The 27311-nt window shown below is 43.2% G+C and overlaps 1 protein-coding gene across 7 annotated transcripts in view; it reads left to right on the top strand.

The window, feature by feature from the left end:
• By (focal adhesion protein tensin) overlaps positions 1-27311 on the top strand; it is a 215089-nt gene that overhangs the window by 81178 nt on the left and 106600 nt on the right. The window contains exon 1 of one of the 7 annotated variants that reach the window (XM_076777977.1): positions 4437-5043. The exons of the other annotated variants lie outside the window; for them this stretch is intronic. Coding sequence (XP_076634092.1) covers positions 5017-5043 — 27 coding nt within the window. The 5' untranslated portion in view covers positions 4437-5016. Of the gene's footprint in view, positions 1-4436; positions 5044-27311 lie in introns of those variants that run through there. 7 annotated transcript variants of the gene reach the window in all.

The following is a 27311-nucleotide window of genomic DNA, read 5'->3' as shown; positions in this document are numbered from 1 at the left end:
GCCTTTTCTCCTGGAATTCAAGTCAGTACGGGCTGAGAACCGCTGCACGCTGGAACGAGCTAACGAACGACGTCGTTGGTCGAATATGGAGAACCAGATGTCTCCTTGACATCGAAGGTCGTCTCTCTAACCACCCGAGACTCGCTTCTTTCTATACCCCTCCTTTGTTCGTCAAACTCCCCGTCGAACTATTCTCTGGCGCGCGCGAAGTCGAACGCCCTCTCGCCAAACAGCCGCTCCCGAAATTCTCAAACACCATTAACTCTCCAAACATCAAAGCTTCACGGCTAACAAACCAGCCACGACGTCGCCAAAGTTTGCCACTTCCTGATCAGCGTTAGACTCGCCCTCCCCCGCCCCGGTTAGTCTCTGTCCCGGTTCGTTTTCAAAGCACGGGGATTCGTGTCGGGCCGTGTTCCTGATACGCAAACTACCGAAAGCTCCTTGTGTTCCCTCGGTGCACGGTCATCGTTGCGGTTAACTGGCAGCATGGACTTCACGGAAGCGGAAGAAGCCGCCGGGAACTCTGTAAAGCATACGTTCGAGCGTAGCGTTCGCTTTTCGTTGGGCTTTTGCACGCGGACGATAGTGCTTAAAATACGATGCACGGTTCTCGATGCGGACGGTCAATAATTCAGGAAATATTTTGCGTATGAGTAAAATTTTATCAGCCAAAAATACTGTGGGGACTTGGTGTTGTGGGGAACAGTAAGCCAAAAGGGGCATTCGATGGCGTAAGTGAAAACAGTGGGTAGTGGACAGACGCGCCAGGCAAATCGTATCGAATCGCGTGTTCCACAAACTTTCACATCGAACTATCTCAAAAACCAACCCTTAGAGGGAATAATATTATTCTTTATTTTCGATTTGACTTCTTCAACAATACGATTTGAGTCACGTATTAGACAGTTGGAACATTTTCTTTAGTCTGATCCGTAAGTCAACAAGTATCGCAGGACATTTCTCAGCCACTTTATTCGTTGATTTTCCCATTCTTTATCGAGAATAAAATTTGCCTAACTCTGACAGCGGAGTATGCGTGGAGTGTTGGCGAGTGGAACGGGCCCTTTCAGTGGCCTGAGCCTCTTTGAACCGGGATGCACGTCCGAGTGTTGCGCGGCCTACGTCGCGGGGTGCATCGACCGTCCGCCGTTGTAAACCGTGGTCGCATCTCGTCCTCGCCAAGTACGAAACCCGGGGCTACCATACCTGGTGGTAGCGCGGTGTGTGCCACCACCTTGGCCTTCCAAGATTGTAAACAGCCGGCAAGAACCGGGGAAACCAGACGATGGGTAACGTTTGTCCACGGTTCTACCTATTCTCCTCCTTCTTCTTCCCGTTGCTCGTCCACCGTGCGCTTCCTTATCTTCGTACGTGTCCTCCCTTCTACGCTTCTGGTCGAGATGCGCCCAGGTGCAGCGTCGCGATGCGCTGACCCACGCCCTTCGACGTTCCAGCGCGGCGCGCGTCAAACCGTTGCCCGGCCAGGAGAAAGAACGAACGTGATTCACGAACCACGTATGGAAATATAGAACGTCACGAGGAATTTTCAGCGGCGAACACGACGGTGAATACGACCGTGGAAGAGGCGGTGGAAGATTGGTGGCGCGCCATTGTTTACCGGGGGGGGGGGGGGGGGGGGGGAGGCGAGAGCCGTAACGTTGCTTCTGATACATCATCTTTATCTATCTTCTTTTCTTTATGCTCGTTCACGACGAAGCGCTACGAGCTGATGCACCGTCAGCAGCTCGGATGCGATCCACCTTGATACCCTTGTTCGCGATGAATGCGGAATTGTTACCGGTGCTGATTTAAGAAACGGAAGCGAACGGGAGGAACGAAGTGCGCTTGATTAAAAGGAACACGAAGCGGTGCTGGAACGATAGAAATTTTGAATTTTTGCACGCGACCAACAGGGGTTGTCGAGCTTCTCTTTCGAAGCGGACACTGCCGGAATCCTGCGTTTGAGCAGATTATCGATAAAAACGATCGTTGGTTCCCACGGTCGATTTATTTATTTAATAACAATATAATGCAAGTATAGTACAGAGTCAGCGAAAATTGGCTAGAGTTCGCTTTAGTTTGTGTCGCCAGGAAGATTCTGAAATACGTAGCAGCCTAGAATGGGTGTTGACTCGATCGGCAAATCGGTACTTGTTGCCCTTCACGGGTCAGTCCTCTCCAAAGGCGAATTCACGCCCACCTAGGGGGTAGTCGACCGTGAAGTAGAGGGTGCAATTGGGCCGAAGGTATCGCTGGTCGAAAGCTTAATTAAAGGGTGAGGCGTTGAGAAGTTCATCAAATATGCAGAAAATTAGCAGCAATATAAACTCGGATTTGGAAATCTAAACATAAGTTAAATCTAGTGAAATGGTTCGAAAAGAGAAAATAAAATTTTGTCGTACGAGCCTTCGTTTTTGGCGCGTGCTTTGACGCGCGTGCACCGTGCAACTTCGACGCCATTTTTCTCGATCGCTGTGGGTCGTAGGAGAAAAATTTATTCCGATCGTTCGATTCATTTTTTGGAGAGGATTCGATTACGGTGGTTCGTTTAAACTATACGTAGGTGTGAGTATCGCGCATGGATTTTCGAATCGCGGAATGGAGATCGATGGGATCGCGTGCAAGGGCTGTAACGGGATTCGGAGCTGGGTTGGGGCTATTGATCGTACGAAGAGGGACAGAATCGAGAGGATCGAGACGGAGTAAGACGAGACGCTCGGGATAAACGTGACGAGCGAAATGTGATCGTGACATTGACTCGGGGACTCGCAACCCGTTGGGCCCAATGGCTAATAATGCTCGCGATTGAGCGCGCCGCGAGATCTCGAAAGTGGCCACTATTTACAAGGACACGTTCGCGTTCATCCTTCTCCCATCGATTTATCGCCATTATGTAAGGAATTATGCTGCTAGAACACGTCGAAATTGAGTCTCGACGACAGGTAGCTAACTCCTTAATAAGCTTATCTGTGATCGTACGCGAAGTCCTTGCAAAAATTAACTCGAAATGGAAATTAGAGATACGCATATTTTGCAATTATACACCTAGAATTTTTAGTAAAATTTACACGGCTTTAAATAAGTACCCCGTTTTATCGAGTTAAAATATATTTTGACTTTCGATTTTTTTGTTAGCAAACAAGTATCTTTGGTGGCCTGTTTTATCCTATTTTCTTCTGCGTTGGCTAAATGTCACATTAATCAGAAAGTTATCTTGACACGATCGTATAAACAATGTCTACAATAGGATTAATTATTCTCTTTATAACTTCTAGGCACGCAAACTGGCAGTTACCAGTCTCATTCTACACATCGTTCGTTAGTTTTTAATGGTCTAACAGTGACACTTGATATCAAATTACAAAGAGCATGCAATAGTTGCATACGATGTGTTTTTCAATTTTAAATAGAAGTACGTATTCCTTATTATAAACTAAATCTGAATTAATGGGCTTTTTTCAAAAAATCTTTTGCAACAGTGTGACTTAACCTCACCCTCTCCATTATTTCTTTAAAAAGTATTCGGTTAATTTATGTGATTATCGACGAATTAGTTGCAAGTACTATTTAAAAAAAAAAAAATAGTTTATTGGAAGGTCAGGGAAGAGTTTCGAGAAAATATGGGATCGAAAAGATACATGGAGTATCCGGGTACACTAGTTATCGGCACAAGAATTAAATACTCCCTCGAATTGCTATTCTAACTCACCGTTATTTACTACGTTGTAACAACATCGATTTCAGAGCTGTCGACATTTTTTTACGCGCGTAATTGGTAGAAGAGATACTGCGGGGTCGTAAATTAACGACGGCGCGAAGAATACTACGCAGAATTTCTTCTTCGCGTCGGCCCGGGACGGGCGAGCACATTTACCAAAGTATAAATTTCGAACAATAATTCGGAGATAAATAATTCTCGACGCGTCGTTCGTTCGATAAAAGTTACAAACCGAATTGCAAAGCGAGATTCCGTTTCGCGTTTAATCAACGTTCGTCCCTTATTATTCGAGTAAACTTTCGCGAGTAAGAGAATCCTCGTTATAATTAATATCCAAAGCGCGTAAGTAACGGGGTGGGTATCGGTAACCTTAACGAGCTCGCTCGAAAACCCAATTTTCCCTTTCGTATCGAGTCGTTAGCCCCGGTCTACGCATCGATGAATTATTTCGCGACCGTAATAAACTCGCGCGCGACAAATATGGCGCGCTGTCTATACATTACGAAATAAATATTCGCGACGACGGTGGCGGCGGTGGCATCGACGACGATAAATCAATTCTCACTCGTATATAATTCTCACCGTCGCCTGTGTAACAGCGGGTTGTTAAGATTCGACCACAAATTTTCTGCCGGTGTACGTATTTGGTGGGGTGTCTACCTGTGGCGATAGCGATGGGCTCCGTGCACGCGCGATGCGGAGCTCTCCAGTCTGCGAACAGCGCTCCAACGCGAAGGACGTGGGAAACGATCGATTCGCCGACGGTGCTCGATCCCTTATCCCTCGAGATATTCGTGCATGTTTACGAGAACTTCCGACCGGTGGAAAGAAATCACGTGCGAAACTCGGTGTTTACCCGATCGTCCAAGATTCGCCTGGCACGTCGAACGACTCTAGCGCGTAAATTGATCGTGACAGTGAAGTGTAGTGGACGAAATGAGCGTCGCCTTTGGGAGAGACTATGCACGATCTGGAACGATCGGTTGAATAAAATTTCTGAAAACGTGTTCGAGGGAACGTGTCTCGCGGGGAGAGAGGAGCGAAGAAGAAGAGGGTCGTCGAACCCGAGGATGCTCCGCCAAAATTAGTACTCGATGGTGGCGTGACCTTGACCAGCGTTGACCAGCCCGAAAGGAAAATCGAGAGTGGCCGAATCGTTCTCTGTGCGCGAAGGTGACACGAGGGGGGTTAGACGGAGTGAGATGCGCCATTTTCGAGAACCGATGCGAGAAGGTGAACGATCCTTGGAGCATTTCGCCGCAGACCGGTAATGGGATACCAGAGGTGACGGCAAGATGAACGGTCACGGTTCCACCAATGAGGTACTTGCGCCGCGTTCCGTCCACGTTTCTTTCCTCCTTCCTTGGCGTTTTTTTACCCCCTGTTTCTTAGCCGTGTCGCCCGCGCGCGGTTTCTTCTTGTTGCGTTCTAAATTCGCCGCGACACGGACTTAGGGCTTATACACACTAGCGCGACCGAATCGGACGGCGAACGCGACGGGGACATTGCTAACCTTGGTTTTGTTTGCTTCGAAATTGACGAGAAACTTATCGCTTCGAGGTCTGTTCGATCGTTACCGTGTAAAAATAATTTCGGTGTCTCTGCGTCGAATATTTTGCATTGCGTTTCTACGCTCAGTTTGAACATTTTTTAAATACCAATGTTTCGTAATAACGAAACAAAAGACATAAGCTGCGGGAGATCTCGGCTGCTCTGGGCTCCCGACGATCGCGAACCGGATGGAACGAGAAACTCAACGCTCTAACGTCTTTTCAGTTGGGTGTAGAAATGATTCGGTGACTCTGCATCGAATGTTTTGCATTGCGTTTGAACGTGAATTTTTTACCGCCGCCAGGTTGTGTCAAAGTACCAATTTGCATGATAATGAAACGCATGACAATTCGTCGAAACAAAAGACACTGGGGATACCAGTGTTGAATTTGAGAAATAAAGATTCTTGGTCGAGGAACGTGTTATGTCATTTTGAAAGGGACAAAAGATATAATTTGTTCTGCTGGCGGGGAAATCCTCTGATCGTTCCAACACTGTTTGTTTTCTAGTTTTCATTAGGTTTTATTATAAATTGCTGATAAAATGATATTTTAACGCGTAGCTGGAGAGCGTTTATCCGATACTGCATCGTTTCATGGTAGAAAATTAAGAAAAATGGCTCCTAGGATTGCACTTGCAACAATAAATTCGAAATAGTTGAGCTACGTTCGATATCTGAAGTTAAGCTGGCAGGTTAGCTAAAATAAGTAGGCGTTGAAATGTTAACAGTGAACTTGAAGTAGTCGAAGTCCACGACTATATACCGGTTCTCGAACGATAACTGAATTTATGTGGGGGTGGACAGGTCTTCTAGGTAGTCTGGGTTTGGCTGATCATCTAGAGTCTCCCACATGCTGTCGACAAATCTGTTTTTGTTCTTTATCGGTATTGCTATTAGTTATACCTATCTTTGAGCGAGTTGCGAACTTGGAGGTCGATCGAGAGACCGATTAGAACATCAATTTTAATAGTAAACCCCAAGTATAGAGAGCCCATAGAGAGTAAATCAGACTAATACATCGATCGGAGATGAAACTTTAGTTAAATTATAATACAGCAGCGTCCAGGCAATCTTAGATAATGGAAAACCTGGTAGCACATTCGTAGTACATTAAAAATGGCTGAGATTTGAATACATTTAATATATGAACAACAATTTTCTGTAGTTTGAGCGATACAATAAGATTATTGCAACGTTTATACGTCATTTTTTTTTGTTTATGTAGTTCGTGTTATATTAGCCTACATTTGCAGCCGATATGGCGTCGAATCTGACACGTATGCCACGGAATAGCTTCTTCCGTTAAAGGGTTGAAAATAGACTCGATTTTTACAGAGAAACGTGCACCAGTATTCAGGTTACCATTGCTGAAGCAGAACGAAATAGTTGACTGCGATACGCCCTTTGACTGCACGTTGGAAGGAACTCGATGGCTCGCGGTGATGTTACTGGTTTCTGAAACGTTCGCCGAAACGTTCGACTTGCCATTGACTTCGACGTTTTATTGCATTAGTGTGCACGAGCCCTTATATATAGCTTTAACAGAGACACGGAATCCTCGACATTCGCGAGGATGTCTTATGTATCCGTGGTTTGCACGACTGTTCCAGGTTTCTGGTCGCTGGGTATTCTTAGATAACGCTTGATACTCGCGCATGGCACGCGCATATCGCATTATTAACGCGAAATTTCTCTTTTATTACAAATTTTGTGTCCATCCCTGATCATTCAGGCGACAAAAAAAATGAACCGTGGAAGCTTCCAGTCTCTTATTTCTGACGATTACGTTCGCTGGTATCTTATCGCGATCGTTTCGCCAGAAATTTTTCCCAGTAAACGATCAATCCAAATAAACAAACCGTTTCAATTACTAACGTAATACAGTGCACGTTGAAACGCAAACCTATCGCGTTTACCTTTTATCGAGTGCTTCCGCGGAGCTTAGATTACCTTTGCTCATTTTTTACGTTAACGAAACTCGCAATTACCGAGCAAATTCTGTTTGAATGAAGAAGTTCGATAAGACTTCTATGCGAGATTAGATAAGGCCCACTGACAGGTGCGCTACCGTCCGAACGTCGAAGTTCACGGCATGTTTTTCCACTATTCTTCCACTGGTGGATGTCCTCCATTGGCATTCGTCGAAGCGACACGCTGTGGAAGAGTTTCCTGGTCGTAGTTCTCTTTTTTCGCAGTTCGACGGTGAAAACGCTCGCTGGACGAGCAGTAATCGTTCGTAAATACCGCTGATAAAGCAGCTCGCGTTCCTTTGTCAGGCAATTTTAATTATCGAAGAGTGATAGCGGCGTGCGACGATGCTTATGCGACTCGCGTGGAACGATACAGGCGTAACGGTTGCGTTTTCGTTGGAATTTCGATAGACGGTGGAAATTCCGAGCGTCGGTATCGAGGCCAGATGGCTTTCCGTCTTTTCCATGCACACTGCGGCCAGATTGATTGGACATTTCGAATAAAGGATCGCTGGCGAACAGCCAGCCGCGAACCGAAGAAAACCGTTCCGTTCGATGGGCTCGTTTCGCGCGCAATGGCGAAAACTAAAAGACGAACTTCCCCTTTCGATACTGTCTGCCAGTCCGTTTGCAAATACATCGATAATCAGGCTTCCGTCGGGGAACCGGATATCTCGTTTTATCTCTCGTTGTGCTTTTAGCGCGAGTAACGTCGCCTGGTTTCGTTCCTCGAAATCGAATTAATTCCAGGACTTTTACTTTTAAACTGTTATCGACTGTGCATGGGGGATCTGAAATATATGTAAATATTGAATCTACACGCTAAAGTAACCCAACAATGTCCAAACGTTGAATTTCAGAATTTCTTTCGTTAACGCGTTCGAAGATAAATCAATTTTTTTCCTTAGATAAATTTAGTTTATATCGATGAGAACTATAGTCACCAATTTAAAAAATGTGGTTTCGAGAAAAACGTGTTTAAAGTTTTTAATGAAGTTCCAAGATTCTAGAAGCTTGTATTATTTTTGTAAATATTTTTTTAAATACGTAACTTGTTTCCAAATAAAAACAATTCTTGACGGGTTAAAATATGAAGGAATATTCCAGTCTTCGTTCTCAAATATCATATTTACTCGTTTCAAATATGAATAGAGAAAATGGTATGTCTAGAAACTCGGGGAATACCAATATTCCAGCCGTCTTTCCAAATTCAGTAAAATGTGTTATGAAAACAGAATTTCATAAAACGCTTTCGCGCGAAGGTAACATGTAGTTTTTGTTTGGCTTATAGACTCTAAAAAGAAAATGGTCCACGCTACGGTATCGTACTGTCGTAAACGGAAGTACTTATTTTGAGATATATATAATATTGAAGTTACGTAAAATATACTGAGTAATATCGTTTTTGAGTAAAATTAAAATTAAAAAATAAAGCGAACTTGACTTCTTGGAGTTGCAATTTTATTTGTTGCGCGATAGAAATCTATCACAAAGCCATTCGACTGAATGGATTATTAATATGTAGTCACAACTTAAAAGATAGCGTATCCTTCACCTTTTGTATTGTTTGCGAGTCTCGTGTTACGATGCTATAGGGATTGGTAACTTACGAGCTGCCAGAAGTGCTATTCTTTCTAAATGGAATCGTTCACTATAGATCATCATTCAAAGAGCTATTTAGGAGTTGACTTGGAATAATAGCTGACAATTTGTTTGCTCTTCGAAATACAATCGAACCAGCTCCTTCGGGCTCGTTTCTTTCATCAGTCAACGATACGAGTCAATCAAGAATATAATAGTCCTCGAGTGTACGTTGGTTCTGGCTGAAGAATAATTAGTAGTTCGGAAGTGAATGACTGTACATCGTTTATTTTGTGTATTGTTCGCCGTGTACGCGTCGTGAGCCATCGAAAACAGGTTCCTTCTTACCAGGATTCGTTCGATGTAAATCATTTTATAGTTTATCGAGACTTCTAGGTGTAGGTGGTGATCCTTTCAAAATTATTTCGAAAGAATCAAAGTTCAGAAATATCTTGACGAACCCAGCAAATTATTAGACACGATTGCAAGAATACAGAAAGCATAGATCTGGTAAATTGTTCTAGCCTTATTCAGAAATTCACCTCGAACGCTATAATAGAAAAGAAATTAATATCTCTTTTCCATAAAAATCACGTGTTATTCTAATAAATGTTGACGTGATTTGACTAACCATTACTTGATACACAAAGCATAAAATCGATTTTAATCTTCTTGTATACTTAAAATATTTTCTGACATTTTAATGATACAAAAAATACATTAATAAAGATATTACCTCGATATTACTTGTTTACCTGTAATTATCGACGTTCTACGCTGACGATCCGGATCATAGACTTTTCTTGCGAGTCTCTTAATATTCATTTTGCAAGACCACGCCCATTATTCGCGAAGATGAAACGGAAAGGCTTGTTTCAGACTGGAAGAACGATCGAAATTTCGAGAGAGGCGTTCCGCGGCCCTTTCAACGCCATAATTTTTAATTCATATGCCCGATGAAAAAGACAACGGCGACGCGCTTTATATAGTGACAAGAGCAACCACACCACCGTAAATCTTGCGTAATCACGACCAATTAATTGGCATGCAAATGAGTCTGAGAGCAAATTACTGCGAACGAAGGCGGATCCATTCATTCGCGGCCTCTCCTCGTCCTACTCTGTCCGCCTTTTCTACTCCGTTTCTCTTCCCCCGGCCACATGTATTCCGTTTCGCGAACCCAGAAGAAGAATTCGGTCGAGACTAGCCAAGGTTGTTCGTCGGAGTTCGCAAACTGGCCGAAATAGTCCTTCTGGGAATCGCGTTTCGCTCTTAAGGTCGCGCATAATGTGTCTTTCTACTGAAATTCCTTCGCCTGCTGTGTGTACTTTGCGAGAGAATGTTTAACGCGACGAACATCAGTCTGTCGGGGAAACTAAAATACTCGTTCCAGTGGTACTGTTCCAACGGTCCATGAATTATTCATAAAATTTGTCATGTCAGGTATAAATATTAATGGGATGATAGGAACAATTTTTTAAAACGATAATATACATCGTCATATTCGCATTTACATTTTTGCGATATCGCGTTTCGTAACTATCGACCTTTCCTTGCAAACGCGTTTAATAAATTCGATTATTTCCCCTGATCCATTTCTAACTCTAGTATACGAACAATTTTGTTAGCAAAGTCGTACATCCTGTCTTGGACGATACTAATCGTTCGAACAGTCTTCCACTTGTGAACAATTTCTAACAACCTTATCGTGAAAAAGACTCTTAACAGTAGCCGTATCGAAGGAAAAATTTTAAATAAGAAAGTAAACCTTGGAATTTAATTTAAGACGGGAAACAACTTCAGGACAAGAATTTTCCATCGTAGATAGGCAACATTATTATCTAGAAACAAATTCTGATTAAGAAATGGAAGATAAACAACCGTTTATCCGCACATGTTAAACTAAAAGTAAAAGTTTCGATTATGGAATGATATATTCTATACTACGTAAATAAAAGTTATCGGTCCTTTTGGGTTTATTTTTTGAACCAAATTTTCTTTTTGTTCTCATCGTATTTAAAAAATAGTTATCAGAGAAATTACCAGAGTAGTAATTTCTTCTGTTGATTTTTTGCTTGATAGCGCGTTTGAATGACTCTGTAATATTATTATATTATGTTATTACGTTCTCTTATAAACTTCGTCGTTAACGAATAATAGTAATAATTTTAATTTAAATCGCTCCCCACTTTATTTTAACTTTTATTAAAAACTACAGAATGCACTTAATATGCAAAAATATAAGAAATACGTAAGATACGAATTATTGTATTTAGTGGTTGAGACAACCTTCTACGAAGCTTTCGTTTCGTTAATTCTATTAGTAAAAACTATGAATTTGTCATTATCTAATCTTTCGTAATTTCTGTGACATTTGCGGTTGATCTAAAATCCTTTCCCACGGCGCGTAGGAAGCATCCTTTCCCGAATATAGCGTCTACATCACCGCGATCGTTTCTCAGCGGTGACGCAGAGGAACTTCCTGAATTCCTTTCGCGTCTGCGTCCACAGGACTTGAGCAATAGACGAAGCAAGAAAGGGAGGAGCTCCCCGCGACCGAGGGTATTAGATCCCGGAGAAGTTTCGCGTTCGAGTTCAGCCGAAAGTTTTCGAGAAGCCGAGAGCAGCTGAAACTGACTCGAAATATTACGGGGATTCGCGGATGCATTATCGGATTTGAAAAACTTTGCAGCTGTGTCTCGACTTTCAAGACTTCCTTATTGCTCCAGAAACACACCGAGCAATTTCGCTTCCGTTTCTATATCGTTGTTTCTGTAGAAAAGCGCGCTGGCTGTTATCTCGCGACGAACAATACGATCGTGAACTTGCGAATTTCGAAACACTGCCAGGTACCATCGGTGAAACTCGCCTAACGGAGTCGGGTAAATTAACTGGATCGCATCTTAAAACGGTTAATCGTCTCGGGAGTCGGTAATTATGGGCACGAATACGATTATTCGGTGATGTAATCGAGTCTATCTTCTTATGTAATACGAATAAGATTCTAGGATTATCCGTGAAAGGTATACTTACGGTTCTACGGTTGTTACACTACTCTCGTTTGCGCATTAGTTTCGGTAAAATACATTATACAATTGGAGAAAAGTGTCCGAGGAAACGATATATTTTGTTTGCATAGATCGAATTGTCTGATTCTACTTGAAGAATCGATTAGGTGTATTATAATACAAAATGTGAAGTTTTAATTGAACCAAACTCTTATACTTTTATTATTTTCATTTGTTGTGAGTCTACTGTTTTTTACTAAATTCTGATTTCTCGGTTATGATAAGAAAAACAATTCAAATGTTTAGTTCGTGATCGTTACATTTCGAATCTCTGTTCCTACCCTAGGTTTGCACGAAAGAGAAACAGGAAGGGAGGCCCTAAGTGTGGAGGGTAGAATTCTGGTGGTTTTTGCCAAGTTAACCTCGGATTACCAGCCATCACGTTTTACGATCGCGACTCACCGGAATTGTTATTCCTTTGGTGGGCAAGGACCGCTCGTAAGGAGCTCGTAAATGACTCTCATGAAATTGATTCGATGTGCATCGAGCCGACTGACACCGATCGTCCATTCGCGAAACCGGGCCCAACAAATTTCGACGATTCCCCGTCCACGGGATCGTCGAACGAATTGCCGAAAGGTGGACGAAATCGGCCGTAGATTGCAATCGGTTTTATCGCCGTTTATGCGTCTTACCGGAGTATCGTTTTAATCTTAACGGTAGTGGATTCCAAACTCTTTGGAAAGCCTCCCCTAAAAAGAAGAGAAAATATCCGCCACCAAGATAAACGAGACGAGAAAAAAAAAACTGTATCGTACAAGAGAACGTGCATTAAAGTGTAAAGCGATTATTATATTTCACCGTAGGGATCTCCAATTAGTTTGACAATTGGCATTGATCAATTTTTCAGTAGAATCGCTGTTAAACGTTTTGGAGGAAATGATTTTTTATTGAGAAATAAAAGAGGTTTAAAGATTATTCTCGCGGGGCCAGCGAAGCGGTCCAATGCATCGGACGATTCAGATAACCCACGGCGCTTTATAATAAGCGTCGCTCGAAACGACGGATGTCTTTGCTACACAGCCTTGGAGTCGAACGAGACTGCAGGAAGAGTATTCTAATTCCGCGAATGAAATCCTGATAAGATAACGCAACGGGATTTCATTCGGTCGCTCCGGGCCAGACGTTTGCAGCGCAAACAGCCAACAGCGCGTCAGGATCGTAAAATTCATCCGACTGCTAATATACTGAGAGTCCGAGTAAGGTTGGATGCACACTATCGACTTTCTGTCTTGCGACAATTCGGTCTATACGGTATAACGTATGAGAAAATATCTTCTATCGTACCTTCGCTCGACGAAAAACAGTACTGCTTCTTCACGAAATTGTTTAACACCCACCATCGAAATCGAGGTACGAATGTTCGTTTCTATTTCAGAACGTAAAGAAAATTCGTGAAAAAGTGTCATTTGTACCCACGTTCGAGGCTCTTTATGGTGAACATCGACGTCAATTTTCTAACAATTTTTAGATTAAAAGCAATCGTTTTCAAACGACCAATTTTTTGTTTGTTGCAACTATGGTTACATCGTTCGAGAGGATTAAAAGTGTTAACTACCGTTTAATAAAAGAAAATAAAAACTGGACTAAAAAAATATTTTCCTGCAGTTTAAGGGTCACTCTTCGCGTTCCTGAAAGTCTAGTATAATATACCTTTTAATTATTTCCAACAAGAATTAAGGAAACTTTAATTTTAACGCTGTTGCACGAGAATCCCCCCTTAAAGGATCAAGTACTACAGCTTAGAATGGAAATTTTTTCAAAACTAATCGAACATTTGGGAAACTTTCCTCGTCAGGTGGTGCGTAGACAAGGGAATCTTCCAGTTGACAGCGACCGTTCGTAGCGAAACATTCGGGGCGAATTCAAAGTTGTCTCCGACGCGTTGTTTCATTTCGGTCGCAATGATTTAGTTCCGTCGTTGAACGTCGGACAGGCTGAACGGGCTTTAATGACGCCGCTCGAGACTGTTCGAACGCGTGTCGGCTGACGTTCGCGCCGTGTCGTGCAAAGCTACAACATTCCAGTAGTTTCGTGCGGACAGAGAAGTTGACGCGTGGGCGTGACAACCGCATGAATCGTATCTCGCCCGTGAAACGGATCCCTCTTATGAGCACGAGCGTATCGACGCCCATAGAGAAATGCAAAGTTCAGCCGCGGCTGGCAATAAATTGATATTGCACGGTTCGCGCGGGAAAATCGGTTGATCGGTGCGCCGGTGTCGCGCGTGACGAATTCCGATTGCGTGACGAAACTGAAACTCGTTGGATTTCTACTGGTAATTCAGACGTTCTTCCGTTACTGCGTTCTCTGCGTGGTAAATTGCCCATTCGAGTAGACCAGTGGTTCTTATCCTACGGTTTTCATCAATGATTCGAAAAATGAACAGCAGCGATTCGTTAATTGGACGTTCCTATCCTTTAAAACTAAGAAGATTCCTCTTGGAGCCAGTGTCGAATCTCACCTTCGTTGTACGAAAGACGAACGTGTACCAATCCTGGAACGATGTTCATTTTACGAATCATTACTGTATTCGGGTTTGTGGGAATTTTCAAATGTTTATTTTCGTCGCATACGTTATACTTGAATGCTGCTATTATCGATGACCTTACTTTAAAGCGTAAATGATAGCCGATGTCGAAATTGCCGACTTTGAGCCAATGGTAACGCGTGTCGTAAAACGCAACACTATCGCTTGCTGATATTCGTTGAATTATTCATTACATATTATATTAATCATCTCGTCGTATCCAATAGCGCTACAAGCATTTCGGAATTATTTTTAAAAAGTACAGAAAATTGCAGGGAAAGATCATTTTTAATACTGGAGAATCAATTCCCCGTACCTGGATATTTGAGAAACATTTTTTCAAAGTGTTCGTGATCTCTTCGCTTTGGAAGTCGTAACTCGGACGCGCGAGCAAACATCGGTTCATGGGAATTGTTCGAATTTTAGGCCCGAGAAAGAATCCTTTGAAGAGCGTGTTAAAGTTCACACGCGATCGCGCGCGTGTACACACTGGGTTTGTGGGTTACGTTGTGGGCACGCAGAATTATTCGGCTCGTAGAACGAACTGCTAATGAATATTGATGCGCCGCAGGTTCGTTCCGCTCGAGGTCGATGCATTAGCATTATTAACACTTTACGGCAGAGAGTGGTCAGCCCGAAAAAGAGAGATCGACCGAACGATATTAGAGATCGGTCGTAAAGAACGGACAAGTTTTTTCGTTTGGTATTTATCAAAGTTAATTTCACGCTGCTCAAGGTACGCGTCAAATTTATAATTCAGACGCCACGACGTTAAAAACCATACCGATTTCCTATGTAGAAAATTTGTCGAATACGATGTGCTACGATTTTCATTTTATTTTCTGAGATAAACTGGGTTCTGCTGAACGTAATCATCTTTTGTTTGGTAAATATCGGTATTAGATATTTTCGAAACCACCTCTGCAGACAAAGCTGGTACATCGTATACGATAACAGACAAACAGAATTGCATTTTATTTATCTCCGTTACCGTCGATTCTATCGAAAATTTCTATGGAACGGAAATGTTCCAATATTCCATTTTCGATGAATCTTGTTACGTATGTTATTGCAGTAAATGCAACGGTAAGCGAGATATCGTACATTGTTTGCCCCAACAACGAGACAGAATGGACTTTTATTTATGGAGAGGTCACCATCGATTCTATCGAAAATTTGTACGTAGCAGAAATGATTTAAAATCGCATTTTCCACAGATTCGCTACGTCCTCCATAATTCTCGTTCGCAACGTGAATTTTGCGATGTTACAAAGTTTGGATCGCCAGTCGAGCTTTATTAAGTAATTTCATTCGTTTTAAGCATGGAAATACTATCTCAGATTTATTAAACATTTTTATATAATCGCGTAACTTTAATTATTTCTCGCGTTTAGAGAATTCGATTGGATACTGTATCATCGAGGCACCCAGCCATAACAAAATTTTATACAAGTATCGTTTCGTCGTGCAACAGTTCCTTTTCGTTTTGCAGCGACTTTACGACAAATTCCTATCCGGCTGTTATCGATTTAAATTGCAATACGAGGCGATTGAATACGCAACGATACGTAACTGTACGGAAACTTCGAAGTCGAGCCACCGTCAGCGGAAACCTGCATTTACATGGTATCTAATCGGCGAGTGTCGAGCTGAAATTAAACGAGTCTGTCTCTGCTGTAACATTGAACGAGGTCAGAACGCAATACGTGACCAATTGGCAGACTACGAAACAATTTAATGCGATTAGACGTTGGCCGGGGAGCAGCACTGTCTGTCCGTTGTCAAATTTCGTGGCTAATGACGTGCTCATCGTAGGGGAAATTCATGTCAGCTCGTCGCGTTTGCCTCGTCTTCTCGGTCAATTGACTCGTCTGTGCCGTTTCTACGCATCCAAAGATCAGAAAAGCTTCATTGGAACCACGGATGTTGATTAAAAACGCTGTATAATTATTTATTCGCGACGTTTATTCGATTTAATCCTTGGAACACCAACGTGGGTACCACTCGACGATCCAAAGATCCTAAAGGAGTTAAATAAATTCCCTTTGATTTAGTCCCATTGGTGCAAATTACAATTTTTTAAGAATATTGGAGGATTCATTTCTATTTGGATCATTAATGTTAATATTAGCAAGAACCATGCTAATATTTATGACAGTGACACTGACGTCAACGAAACTATTCGGAAGCTCGGAGAAATACATTTCAGAGTGATATAAATTGACTCGAAGTATTTGGCAGACAAGTTAGCAGCGTGGAACTCGGAGGTGGCGATTTCGTCCGTATTTCATAGCGACAGTAATATTACTTCCCGTATTATTTACGATCTCGCTAGATTTAATCAATGGTGCGTTAAAAATAGAATGAGATTGAATTTCTCCGAACAGCATGTTACGAATCGCCTAGTATTTGAAAATAACTTGAAGCTTGAAAATTTTCCGTTAATAGAAGTTACAGAAACACAATATTATACATACTTCTCATTTAAATTGTTGTGTCATTATTTAGTTATATACTACACTAGGTTTCGACCTATTAAGCATCGAAACAGTAATACTGTTTATATCAGACAAACTTTCAATCCACATAAAGTGATTCTACAATGGAAATTGTAATTCTTATTTAACGCGAAACGGACAAAAGATTGTTCGTCTGTTATTTTGATCCAGACGAGAATTTTACCCATCTTTGACCGAGTTCTCTTCGGAAAGCACGAACAGCAGGACCGCCGCCATAGTTTCACAGTTTTATCACAATATAATCTATGAAAGTTTCTCTTCGTAGCGAAAGAAACAGGAAGCTGCAGTAAATCACAGCCAATAGCCCGACCGGCAGGTTTTCTTAGGTTATCGATTACCTTTAAAGTGTACTTTGGACTCTTTTCTTTCCAGCTCGTACTTAACTTTTCTGCCGAGATGACTTCCGATCCGTTCGCCGATCGAGCTACGAGAAACGTTCGACAAGTGTTTTATGCGAATCGTTCCTAGCGATTTTCAAGTTTGCACCGAACGTTTTCGTACTTCCGATTCTTCGAAAAATGCTCGCGTTTCGTACGAAACTTTTCAAACGAAGTGTTTTAAAATAAGAAGATTCGGTAATCGATGAACCCGACTTCTCGATTCGACGGAAACCGGTGAACACGGAATGTTTGAAAAAAACAACCGAACGTCGGTGAAGTATTCGCAGAGAAAATCAACGGACGAGTCGCTATCCGAGTAACTTCGCGTTCGCGTTGGGCTTTTTGCGGAATATCACGCGCGGCATGTGGGAACGTCGATAATCGAAAGACGTTATCTTCCGAAGCATCGAGATAACTCGCCTACCACCTCGACTGGCTTGATCGAGCCAGCAACGCGGTGGTCGATGAGAAACGATTACAAAGGAATCGCTCTATTACCGCCGCGGTTATACGTCGATCATCGCGGGCCTGCGATCGCTCAGGGCCCCGTCACAGGCTAATATCACGTTGCTCGTCGTCGTGGTTCGCGGAAAGAACGTCTGGAAAATTTCTACTGTCGTAGGAAGAAGCGTCGTTGCAAATGTTCGCTGCATGTCAAGTACTTGCGAGAAAGTCATGCTGATCGTGTCTCTCTGGCGTCGAGCGCGGGAAACGTCGCCAGAAAAGGAATCCTAAGCGGCTCCTTATTATCCGTGACTCGTTGGAGCGGCGTGCGACGCTAATTACAAACTTTTATTACGAGTCACTCTCGAGTCTAGGAATCGCGAGCTCGAAGACTGGCTACCGCGGCCAGGGACAGGAACGGGTACCGAGTCGACGAGGGAAAGAGGCGGAAATAGGGGAGAAGGAAGCTGAGATAATAATTGCGGCGATTAATCAGACTGGCCGCGAGGCTCGAGCAACGAACACGCATCGATTAGGCTTGGCTGCCTCCGCGAGCGCGGTGATCCGCGTGGGCGATCGAGGAACTCGACGATCTACGACCAGTTCTCAGACCTCTCGTCCAGGGTTCCCGGTTCGTCGTATGCGCCGCTGAACGAGGAAAGGGTTGGACGGGTTGGTACGAGGCGAAGCTTCGTTGAAGCGGCCCTTATCTATCGCGACGACCGCGAGAACGTCGTTTGACGTTAATTACCGGCGCTCGGGGAACGGGAGATTATTCTGCGCATATCGATCAGGAATACCTACACCTGGCTCGTAATTTCCGCGAACGATCAGTCGGAGATCGGTCGTTGAGAGAGTGCTTCCTATCTGTGGTTCATTAGCTCCGTGTGCTTAATGGGTGTCAAGCCTGGTAGCCGTAGTCGTTATGCGTTTCTATGATAATCATTGCACGGGAATTCTCTCAAATCTGTATAAACATTATCGCAGGGGAGCAAACACGCTTCTCGCTCTGACTTGCTTTAATTATTTATTCAAGGCCTCGAGTGGACGCAATCTGCGCTGACTTTAAGATAGTCTTTGATACGCGGTTGGTCGTTTTATACCTTCAGGGAAGTTAAATTTCCGATTTGGATAAACAGGATTGTACAAGGATGTTGGTCAGGTAGATTTTTTTTTTATGCAAAAATAAATTTTGTAGAATTACCGGTCAATCACTATCGGGTGGTGTCCTGTTTGGGATTACGAGTCTTCTTATTTATTATAGATATTACAAACGACAGTGGAAATAGCCAACATCTTGAATCCTGAACCTAGAGTCGCGCTAAAAATTCTAACAATGCGGAGAAAGCAACTATTTACGAAAAAATGGCATAGTAATTACGCAAACATTCTGTGTACAGATTTAAATTAATTTTCAATTAAATAAACAATTTATGATCCAGTTTTATCGTACACTGCTCGTACGAGAAGTAGAAATTACTGGAACTTCTTTGGGTATGCAGTGCCAAAGTAAATGTCAAAATAAACATAGAAGATAGCACAAAATGTAGTAGTTGGTATAGTCATTGGATAGAGGATGAAATGCCCTTTAAAATGAGCGCTCGAACGAGTCGATAGCTCTATTAGTTCCGGAGATATAGCGATTTTAGTTTCAAGTCGATGCGGTGGCTAGTTACGGAGATACGACGGTCCGAGCGTTTCTTTACGTTTCATTCAGACGAATGAACTCGCGCGCGTGAAAATAGTAAACAGTGCGTAGTAAATTCTTGGAAATACTACGTCTTCCTGGTCACGTGACTGTCTCGACTCACGCGCGACAAGGAGGTCCGACGCGACGCGTCAGACGAAGACAGCGATAGTCAAATTAAGAAAAATACCCTTTTACATAAATTGCGATATCTCGGAAACGGGAAGTCGGATCGACAAAAACCAAAAACCACTTTAAAGGGGAAGGTTTACCGCTTCCAACGATGGCTCGTTTATAAATAAAACATTAGTAGTTTCGAAACTGCACGCGTCTAAAGTTTTTAGTATTTTTAATGCGCGTGAATAGGCTATCGTACACGCGACGGACGGAGAGATAGTGGGAATTGAAAAATTACCCCTTTACATAAATTACGATATCTCGAAAACGAACAGTCGGATCGGCAAAAACCAAAAACCACCTTAAAGGGGAAGGTTTACTGCTTCCAACGATGGCTCGTTTATAAATAAAACATTAGTAGTTTCGGAACTGCACGCGTCTAAAGTTTTTAGTATTTTTAATGCGCGTGAATAGGCTATTGTACACGCGACGGACGGAGAGATAGTGGAAATTGAAAAATTACCCCTTTACATAAATTACGATATCTCGAAAACGGGAAGTCGGATCGACAAAAACCAAAAACCATTTTAAAGAGGAAGGTTTACCGCTTCCAACGATGGCTCGTTTATAAATAAAACATTAGTAGTTTCGGAACTGCACACGTCTAAAGTTTTGATATTTTTAATACGCGTTTTTAGACTGTTCCAAGACAGTGGAAACTGAAGATTCTCTCCTTTCGTCTTTGCTAGGTATATTTCCTATTTACATCAGAAACTAATCAGAATTTGATTCCAAATTTTGTCCAGTTATTTACAAAAAAATATAAATCATTCAACGGGTCAAATAACCGGTCGTGGTAGGTAAGACAGACTACATATTTTCCTCAGAAAACAAATAACAAGAATAGAAGTGAATATTGTAAAATTCATTGTACTATAAGAAAAGTCGTGAAGTTTAAATAACGCTAAAATAATATTGTGCGTCAGAAATTCTAAACGAAATTTTAAAAATGGTCACTTGACCGGTCGCGGTAGGTTTAGTGTTAATGACCGTAACGCAGTTTGCTAAAAAATAACGAAGACACGTCCGTATTACAAACCCGCTGTGCCGATCCTGAACACGGACTCTATATTTTCACTCAGCAACTTGTCCAGGATCCCGGGGTGAGAAATTCTAAGGGAGTTTCCATTTCCTCCAGGATTCAGCGGCGCGATCAATTTCACAATCCCCCCTCCCGCCGTCGGTTAGACTCATTTATAACAAGAGTCAGGATGAACGAGACACGCAGGAGGTATCATTCGTGGCGTTTACGAGGTACCTAAGCTAATTGCAAAGTCTCGCGGATGAACGGCTAGAAGCGCGGAGCGGCGCGGGAGAAAGCTGGATGGGTAATTAGGTATATTAATCACGGGTGAGCGTCGTTGATTGCCTCTGGGTTCGAATTTACGCAGGAAAACCGTTCGAGTTTGCCGTTCGTTTGCGCGCCACGGTTGTTCATTGTGTGGATCCGCGCCTCGTGGGGGCATTCCCGCGCGATAAACCGGTAACCGCACGGCCGTTACACCGCGAACACCACGGCCACTTTGTCGTAGCGTGTCCGCTCCCCTCGGTACCCTTAAAGCCACGTTTACAAGTGTCGGCGAGCGCGAGGATTCACGCCGGCTGTCACGGACCGAACGTCTGCCTCTGGCGCGAATTGATTTAACGACGTTCGAGAAAGGACGCGTCCGATGGCTTCCATTCCTCGTTCCTCTTGCTCCTTTGGATTTCTACTCTCGAAGACTGGCGTCCGGGCGATAAGAACACCATGCGGCTTCACGTCAGGGGCGGGGGGAGGGTTTAACGCCACGGCAAAGCGTCGAAGTTGTTGCTTTTGAGACGCAAGGACGAGACAGCGGGCTCTGCGAGATGAATCTTCCGTTGCTTTGTTCAAACTCGAAGGAAATTCTCTTGACAAACATGCCCGAGGATGGGCAACATGCTTTATATTTGCTAGGTTTGCGATTAATCGAGAAAGAAACCAGTTTCAGTATGGGATTTTGCACTGCAAAGTCTATAATTGCAATACGTCTTTGTACGTGTCAAAGCTGAGTTTCAAGCTAATTAGCACATCGTGTCCATCCCTATACTTTAATAGATTATCTGGTACTTTCTTATTTTTTTCTAAACTTTCCTTGTACGTATTGGATCGCAAACTTTTAATAAAGTCTCCCGTTTCTCGGTTAATCACTATTAGCTCTCGATTTTGATCGATCGATGTCTCAACTTTTCTACAAAATACTGTACGATAGTTTAGTTTTCTTTATCGAGTATATATCACCAGGAACATTCGATGAAATCAGTCCTCGCGCGATTACCTGGCTTTCTCGCTAGACGCTCGGGATAACGAATCCCTCGTGAGCGTGGTGCCTGGATAAAAGGCAGTAGTTCGGGACCGCTCGTCGCGTTGTAACGAGGAAGAAAAGTCTCCGGGGTGCAAATGGTCGATATAAAGATAGAAATCTGCTAAAAAGTAATTCCTCGACGGCTAACAAGCTTGCAAGCGACCCGTCCGACTATCCGCCGATCTGACTGTATAACAGACACGGCGGTAGGGGTAGGAAACCGTCGCGGAGGGGATGTGGGCGCTCGGCGGCCCCGAGCGATCAATTGATTTCGATCCGGACTGTAACACTTGGCAGATTTATCGCGCGTAGCATCGCGATCGTCGAACATCGATGAGAAACCGCCCGCGACCGGAACGGATACGTGTAACTCGCGTACGTTACACGGAATAGACGGTCTCGTTTGTCGGGTCGGAGTGAAATGGAGCTTAACGGGAGGGACAAGTCGGCCGTACGATATCCGCCAGGACGTTTCACGTGAAAGGAATGATCGATACACCCGCCGCGTGCACGAGTCAGCGTCGTTTCGTCCCGCGGTCACCTTTGTCTCGGGAGGCGGAAGAGAAAGTGACCGACCGCCATTTTTACGGGGTACACGGGGACCGCACAAACTGTCTTGTCGCACGTCGGACCGATGATCACTCCGCGATCTTGAACCGGACACCCATGGAAAAAGGCGTGGGCGCGCGACACTTGCGTAACCGTAATCCCTTCGATTCCACGCGCCGATAACCGGTACCGTTATCGCTGCCAGTAGCGTCCCTCAGGCCACGTTCAAGCTAGATACGAACCTAGAAAAAAAATAGATATTTCTTCCGTATGGAAATCCCAGTGGCGGGGGATGATCGTAAAATATGTTATAGAAAATAGGATTCTGAACAGCTTTTGCAAGGAGTAAGCGAGATAGCAAGAAGAAAGAGGCGTTTCGTCCAAAGCCTGCCTCATCGAGGAACATATACAGGGTGTTCGGCCACATCTGGGAAAAATTTTAACGGGCGATTCTAGAGGTAAAAATAAAACGAAAGTCAAAAATACTAATTTGTTGATCGAGGCTTCGTTATTGTTACGAGTTTGCGCTCTAACAACTGAACCCGCGTGACGAAGACTCGTCTAATTGTTAAGACGCGGAGATCAAGTTGCTCAATAAAAAGTAACGATCGTGCGTGTCTGTTGTTGGTCCGCGGGGCCCGCAATCCCCGAAACAATCTCGCGGTCGAGACGTCCGGTTTCTTTTTACGCGCGGACGTTTCATTATCGCGAGGCGGCCAGGGGATCGTAAACTGTCTGAATTATTCCACGGTCGCGGCCGATCCTCCTTAAATCTCGCGGCGGAGGAGCGTCTTATTTCCAACCGAGCGACCGTCGCGCGCGCTCGTTTGCGATAAATTCCGGACACGTTGCGGTTTGAAAAACAATTAATTATCCCGCGTGGCGACGCAACGATCCGGGACTAAAGGCGAGAAATTTCATACCCGGGATCCTCGGGCTCGTTCGTCCTGCCAATTAAGAGACTATATAGGCTAGACGGTAGACTGCGCGCCGTAACGAGCCTCGTTTGCAGTGACAACGATGAAGAAGATGCCATGGCTCGAACGTTTCTTGCTAAGAGTGATTCGTTCACTTTCGTTTTCAGCCTTCTCGGCTAGTTATGCTAATTCAAACTGTTCGTTGTCGATGGCTGAACCGTTAAACGGCATCGCGTAACCGCTGTCCCCTATCGTTCGTTTTCTTTCGTGGATTTTACACGGTTTCGAAGACCTTCGCGAAACGGTATCCCAACGATGGCCGTGGTCGCGTTTCGTTCAGGAAATGTAACGTTTGACAGAAGAAGCGTAGTAGATTTGGTATATCCAAATATTAAAAAATCTAATTTATAATGAAAAGAACATCCAAAATTCCTTTCCTTAGGGATTTCATCGTTTATCCTGACTCACATCCGAACCTTGTCTCGTCCTTTTCCTGGATAACCCCACACAAAGTTTAGTCTTCGAATAGTCTATCGTATTGTACGCTGCTAGTTCTCATAACTTAGTATTTCGACGTTTAATAAATTATTATTAAGAGGAATGCAACAGAGATGAGTAGACCTGTCAGTTTGCAGGTTTTTCGCTAAGTATTCGATCGTTGCCATCGTGTCAAAACCTTAGAGTAAGTCGTTTAGAATCTACGCGTGTTAACTCTATAGTTTGTAAATAATATTAATTCTATATACGTTGCATAGATCGTGTAATTTGCGAGAGGGGAAGAGCAAAATGACCCAATGAGTTGAATTGTTTCTTTTCTCGTGATGTGAAATATCACTGACGCTGACGCGGAAGCACGACGCGAAAGTAAACAATTTTTCGTAATTGAAACAGGTGTGTTATTTAATGGAGGGTTCGGAAGATTAATGACTTTCCGAGGGGTTAAAGAGATTCGCTGATGTAACGATGGAGAAGAAACGCTCGTTTCCCGAGCGTTCGTCGCGTTCTTAATGGCAGCAGGCTAGCGAACGTGCTACAAAAACGTAACATGCGCCTAGAGTTTTTCAAAGAACCGCGCGGCTGTGGTGCATCCTGATTGGTCCAGCAGCCACGTCCTCGTGGTGATCTCGACGACCTTGGAGCCGTGGCTACCATAACATCGGCGAACAACCTCGCCTGGCCTCACCTCTCATCCCTCCGCTCTTCTTCTTCTTGTCAGGCCTCTTCTAGATCTCAAGCCTCGCCAGATCGATATTAGGCATCGTTCACACTGAAATCGCCGTTGATCCGATATTCTAGAGCACCTTTTTTTTGGCCTAATTAATTAATACAACGCTTATTTTATTAGATAAAATTCATTTCGTAGTAGACAAAATCATTATAAGTTAAAGTAGTAAATAATACAAGTACAGTGCCATATTTGGTTGTCTGATTATAATCAAAGTGATTTCGTTCAAGCAAATATGTACGCGACGAACACTGCTGCTTTCGAGTTGAAGATTAATTATTTCGAAAGATATTTACATTCCATTGATTAACATCAAGCTGTTTTTATCGTACGAAATAACAAGTATTGTACCATAATACAGAAAAAGTAATATCAGACAGAAGCTACACGATAAAGATTTGAAGGAAGCATAAAATCCATTGTGTTTGCGTTAATGAATGATAAATGATTTTATGGTATAATAAAGACGTATAATACATATTCGGGCAAGTACAAAGAGCACCGTTAATGTGGTTCTGTTTTAGACGCGACGCGATTAATCGTTCGAACAATCTCCGATATTAATATCGCTCTCGATATTGGAATTCTACTCATAATCGTTGTGCTATGAAACGGTTCTAAGACCAAGTAATATAATTACAGATAAATAACATTTAGAATTCGTCGAATTTTTGTCATTTATGTCTCCTTGCAGCTACAAAGTATTTTGTTCAAGTATATTCTTATAATTCGAGTAATCTTTTACAAATTTAAGTCAGGCAATATTTGGTGATACATATTCTAAGATTTCAGTAAACAAGGACGCTTCGACCACTTCCAGATATTATTTTTCGTTGTTTGTAGTACACTAATGATTCCTAAAACGAACTCCCAGAACTCGTAAATTGAACACTCCTCCCACCAACCACAGATCATCGTTCATTTTAGGAATCATTACCGTATTTGGCTCTCGTATCTGTCTCTATGCTTCTTTCCTTCCACAAGAACACATTTGCAAAAAAAAAAAGAAAAAACAGATCATGCAAACGACGAGCGTTTAATAGTATCCCACGAGGCTTCGACGATCGATCGCGTCCAACCAGACAGGGGAAGCCCTTCATCGAAGTGGCCGCTCTTTTTCTCGTTTCGACGACGGTCGACGCTCGAACGGATCCATCGATCGCGATCCAACAATTTTTCTTTCCCGTTTTTCTTTTTCTTTGTTCGCGATCGTATACGCAGATGCAGCCCCGAGGCCGCCGCCACTCGAAGCGTTGGAAAAATCGTCCCGCGACAAGTGGCTCGTCGTACGCTCGATAAACACACGAGGCGATTCCGTCGCGAGCAAATAAAGAAGCACGGACACGATTCGAGCCGGGTCCCCCTCCCCCCCCCCCTTCGCTCGAGTAAGTGGGTTAACGCGTAAAAACCGAGATGCAGCCGAGGAAAGTCGTAACTCAAAGGTGATACGGCTTTATTATTCACGAACGGTGAATTGGGTCACGGAGCACGATCGATTGCCGGGGTTCGATCACTTTCGAAACGCGACTTCTCGGAAATCGGTTCGCCAGAGATACCCACGGGGATGATGAAGGCAGGGAGATTCGACCCTTTTGTTTTCTACGCGAGCATTTGCATAACGCATGTGGGTCAGCGTGGCATTCGACATCCACTGTGACACGCGTTATCGATCGTCGCCTTATCGGGCGTAAACATGGAAAGCCTTCGTAGTACTACCGAGTGATAAGGGACCGCCTACGAAGTCGACTGTAACGATCCATTCATTCTTTATTCGACTTCCACGGCGACGTAACCCGTAATTAGCTCGACGAAGGGAGCTTTGACCGACGGTTGAATGACGACGATCGACGAGCTTTATCGTGGTTGCTGAAGCCGGCCGGATGTCGTGTATAAATAGAGTTTTGTATTTGTTTGCTCTTTATATTTGATGGATTAAGTGGTAAAAATAGATGTATGCATACGCGTGTCCTTGACTCGCGCGGATTTTATTTGTTTGGTTGTTTTATTTAACGAGTTTGTTCTCCAAATAAAAGGCGAGGTTTAATCCAAATCAAATCTTATATTAATCCTCGTTTGCTTTTATAGATATTATTATGTGCTTATCACTTTAGAAACAAAATACTACGAATAATATTTCAACGAACGCGAGTTTGTTATATTCGTTACCGCGAAAATGCAATATTATTTATGTGAAAACTACCTTCGAAGGATCAATTTCTCGAAAATGAACAAAGAATATTAAACTTTGGATGGGTTTCATTTTTGTTGTGTGAGATATACTAAATAGGTGTCTGTTAAAAAAAGAAATTATTACACGACGAAGAAAATGTTTAGGAAATAATTTGCACACGAAATTCGATAGTTACGAGAAACGTATGGTTTCCGAAACGTTCGCGTACTCGTACGATAAATCTGGCAACGGAGAAACGTCTTCGAATCCATCTTTCAGACACATATTTTATTCGTTATGTTGATTCAGACCCGGTGGGAGCTCGCCAGGCGCGAGATATAGCCGAGATTCGCTCGAACAAATAATCCACTGGCTTGGTAAAACGTTGGAGGGTTATTCTTGATCGGCTGAGTCCGTTTCAAGATCGCGGGTATTCACCCCGTCGTCTCGAAGGTCGAAAGAATGGTAAACCAAAAGGTTACGAGCTCGTCTAGTGT

The sequence above is a fragment of the Colletes latitarsis genome, chromosome 11 (genome assembly GCF_051014445.1).
Source record: "Colletes latitarsis isolate SP2378_abdomen chromosome 11, iyColLati1, whole genome shotgun sequence".
NCBI classification, from domain to species: domain Eukaryota; kingdom Metazoa; phylum Arthropoda; class Insecta; order Hymenoptera; family Colletidae; genus Colletes; species Colletes latitarsis.
Note: the sequence above shows the minus strand (reverse complement) of the source record. Positions and strands in the feature narration are given on the sequence as shown.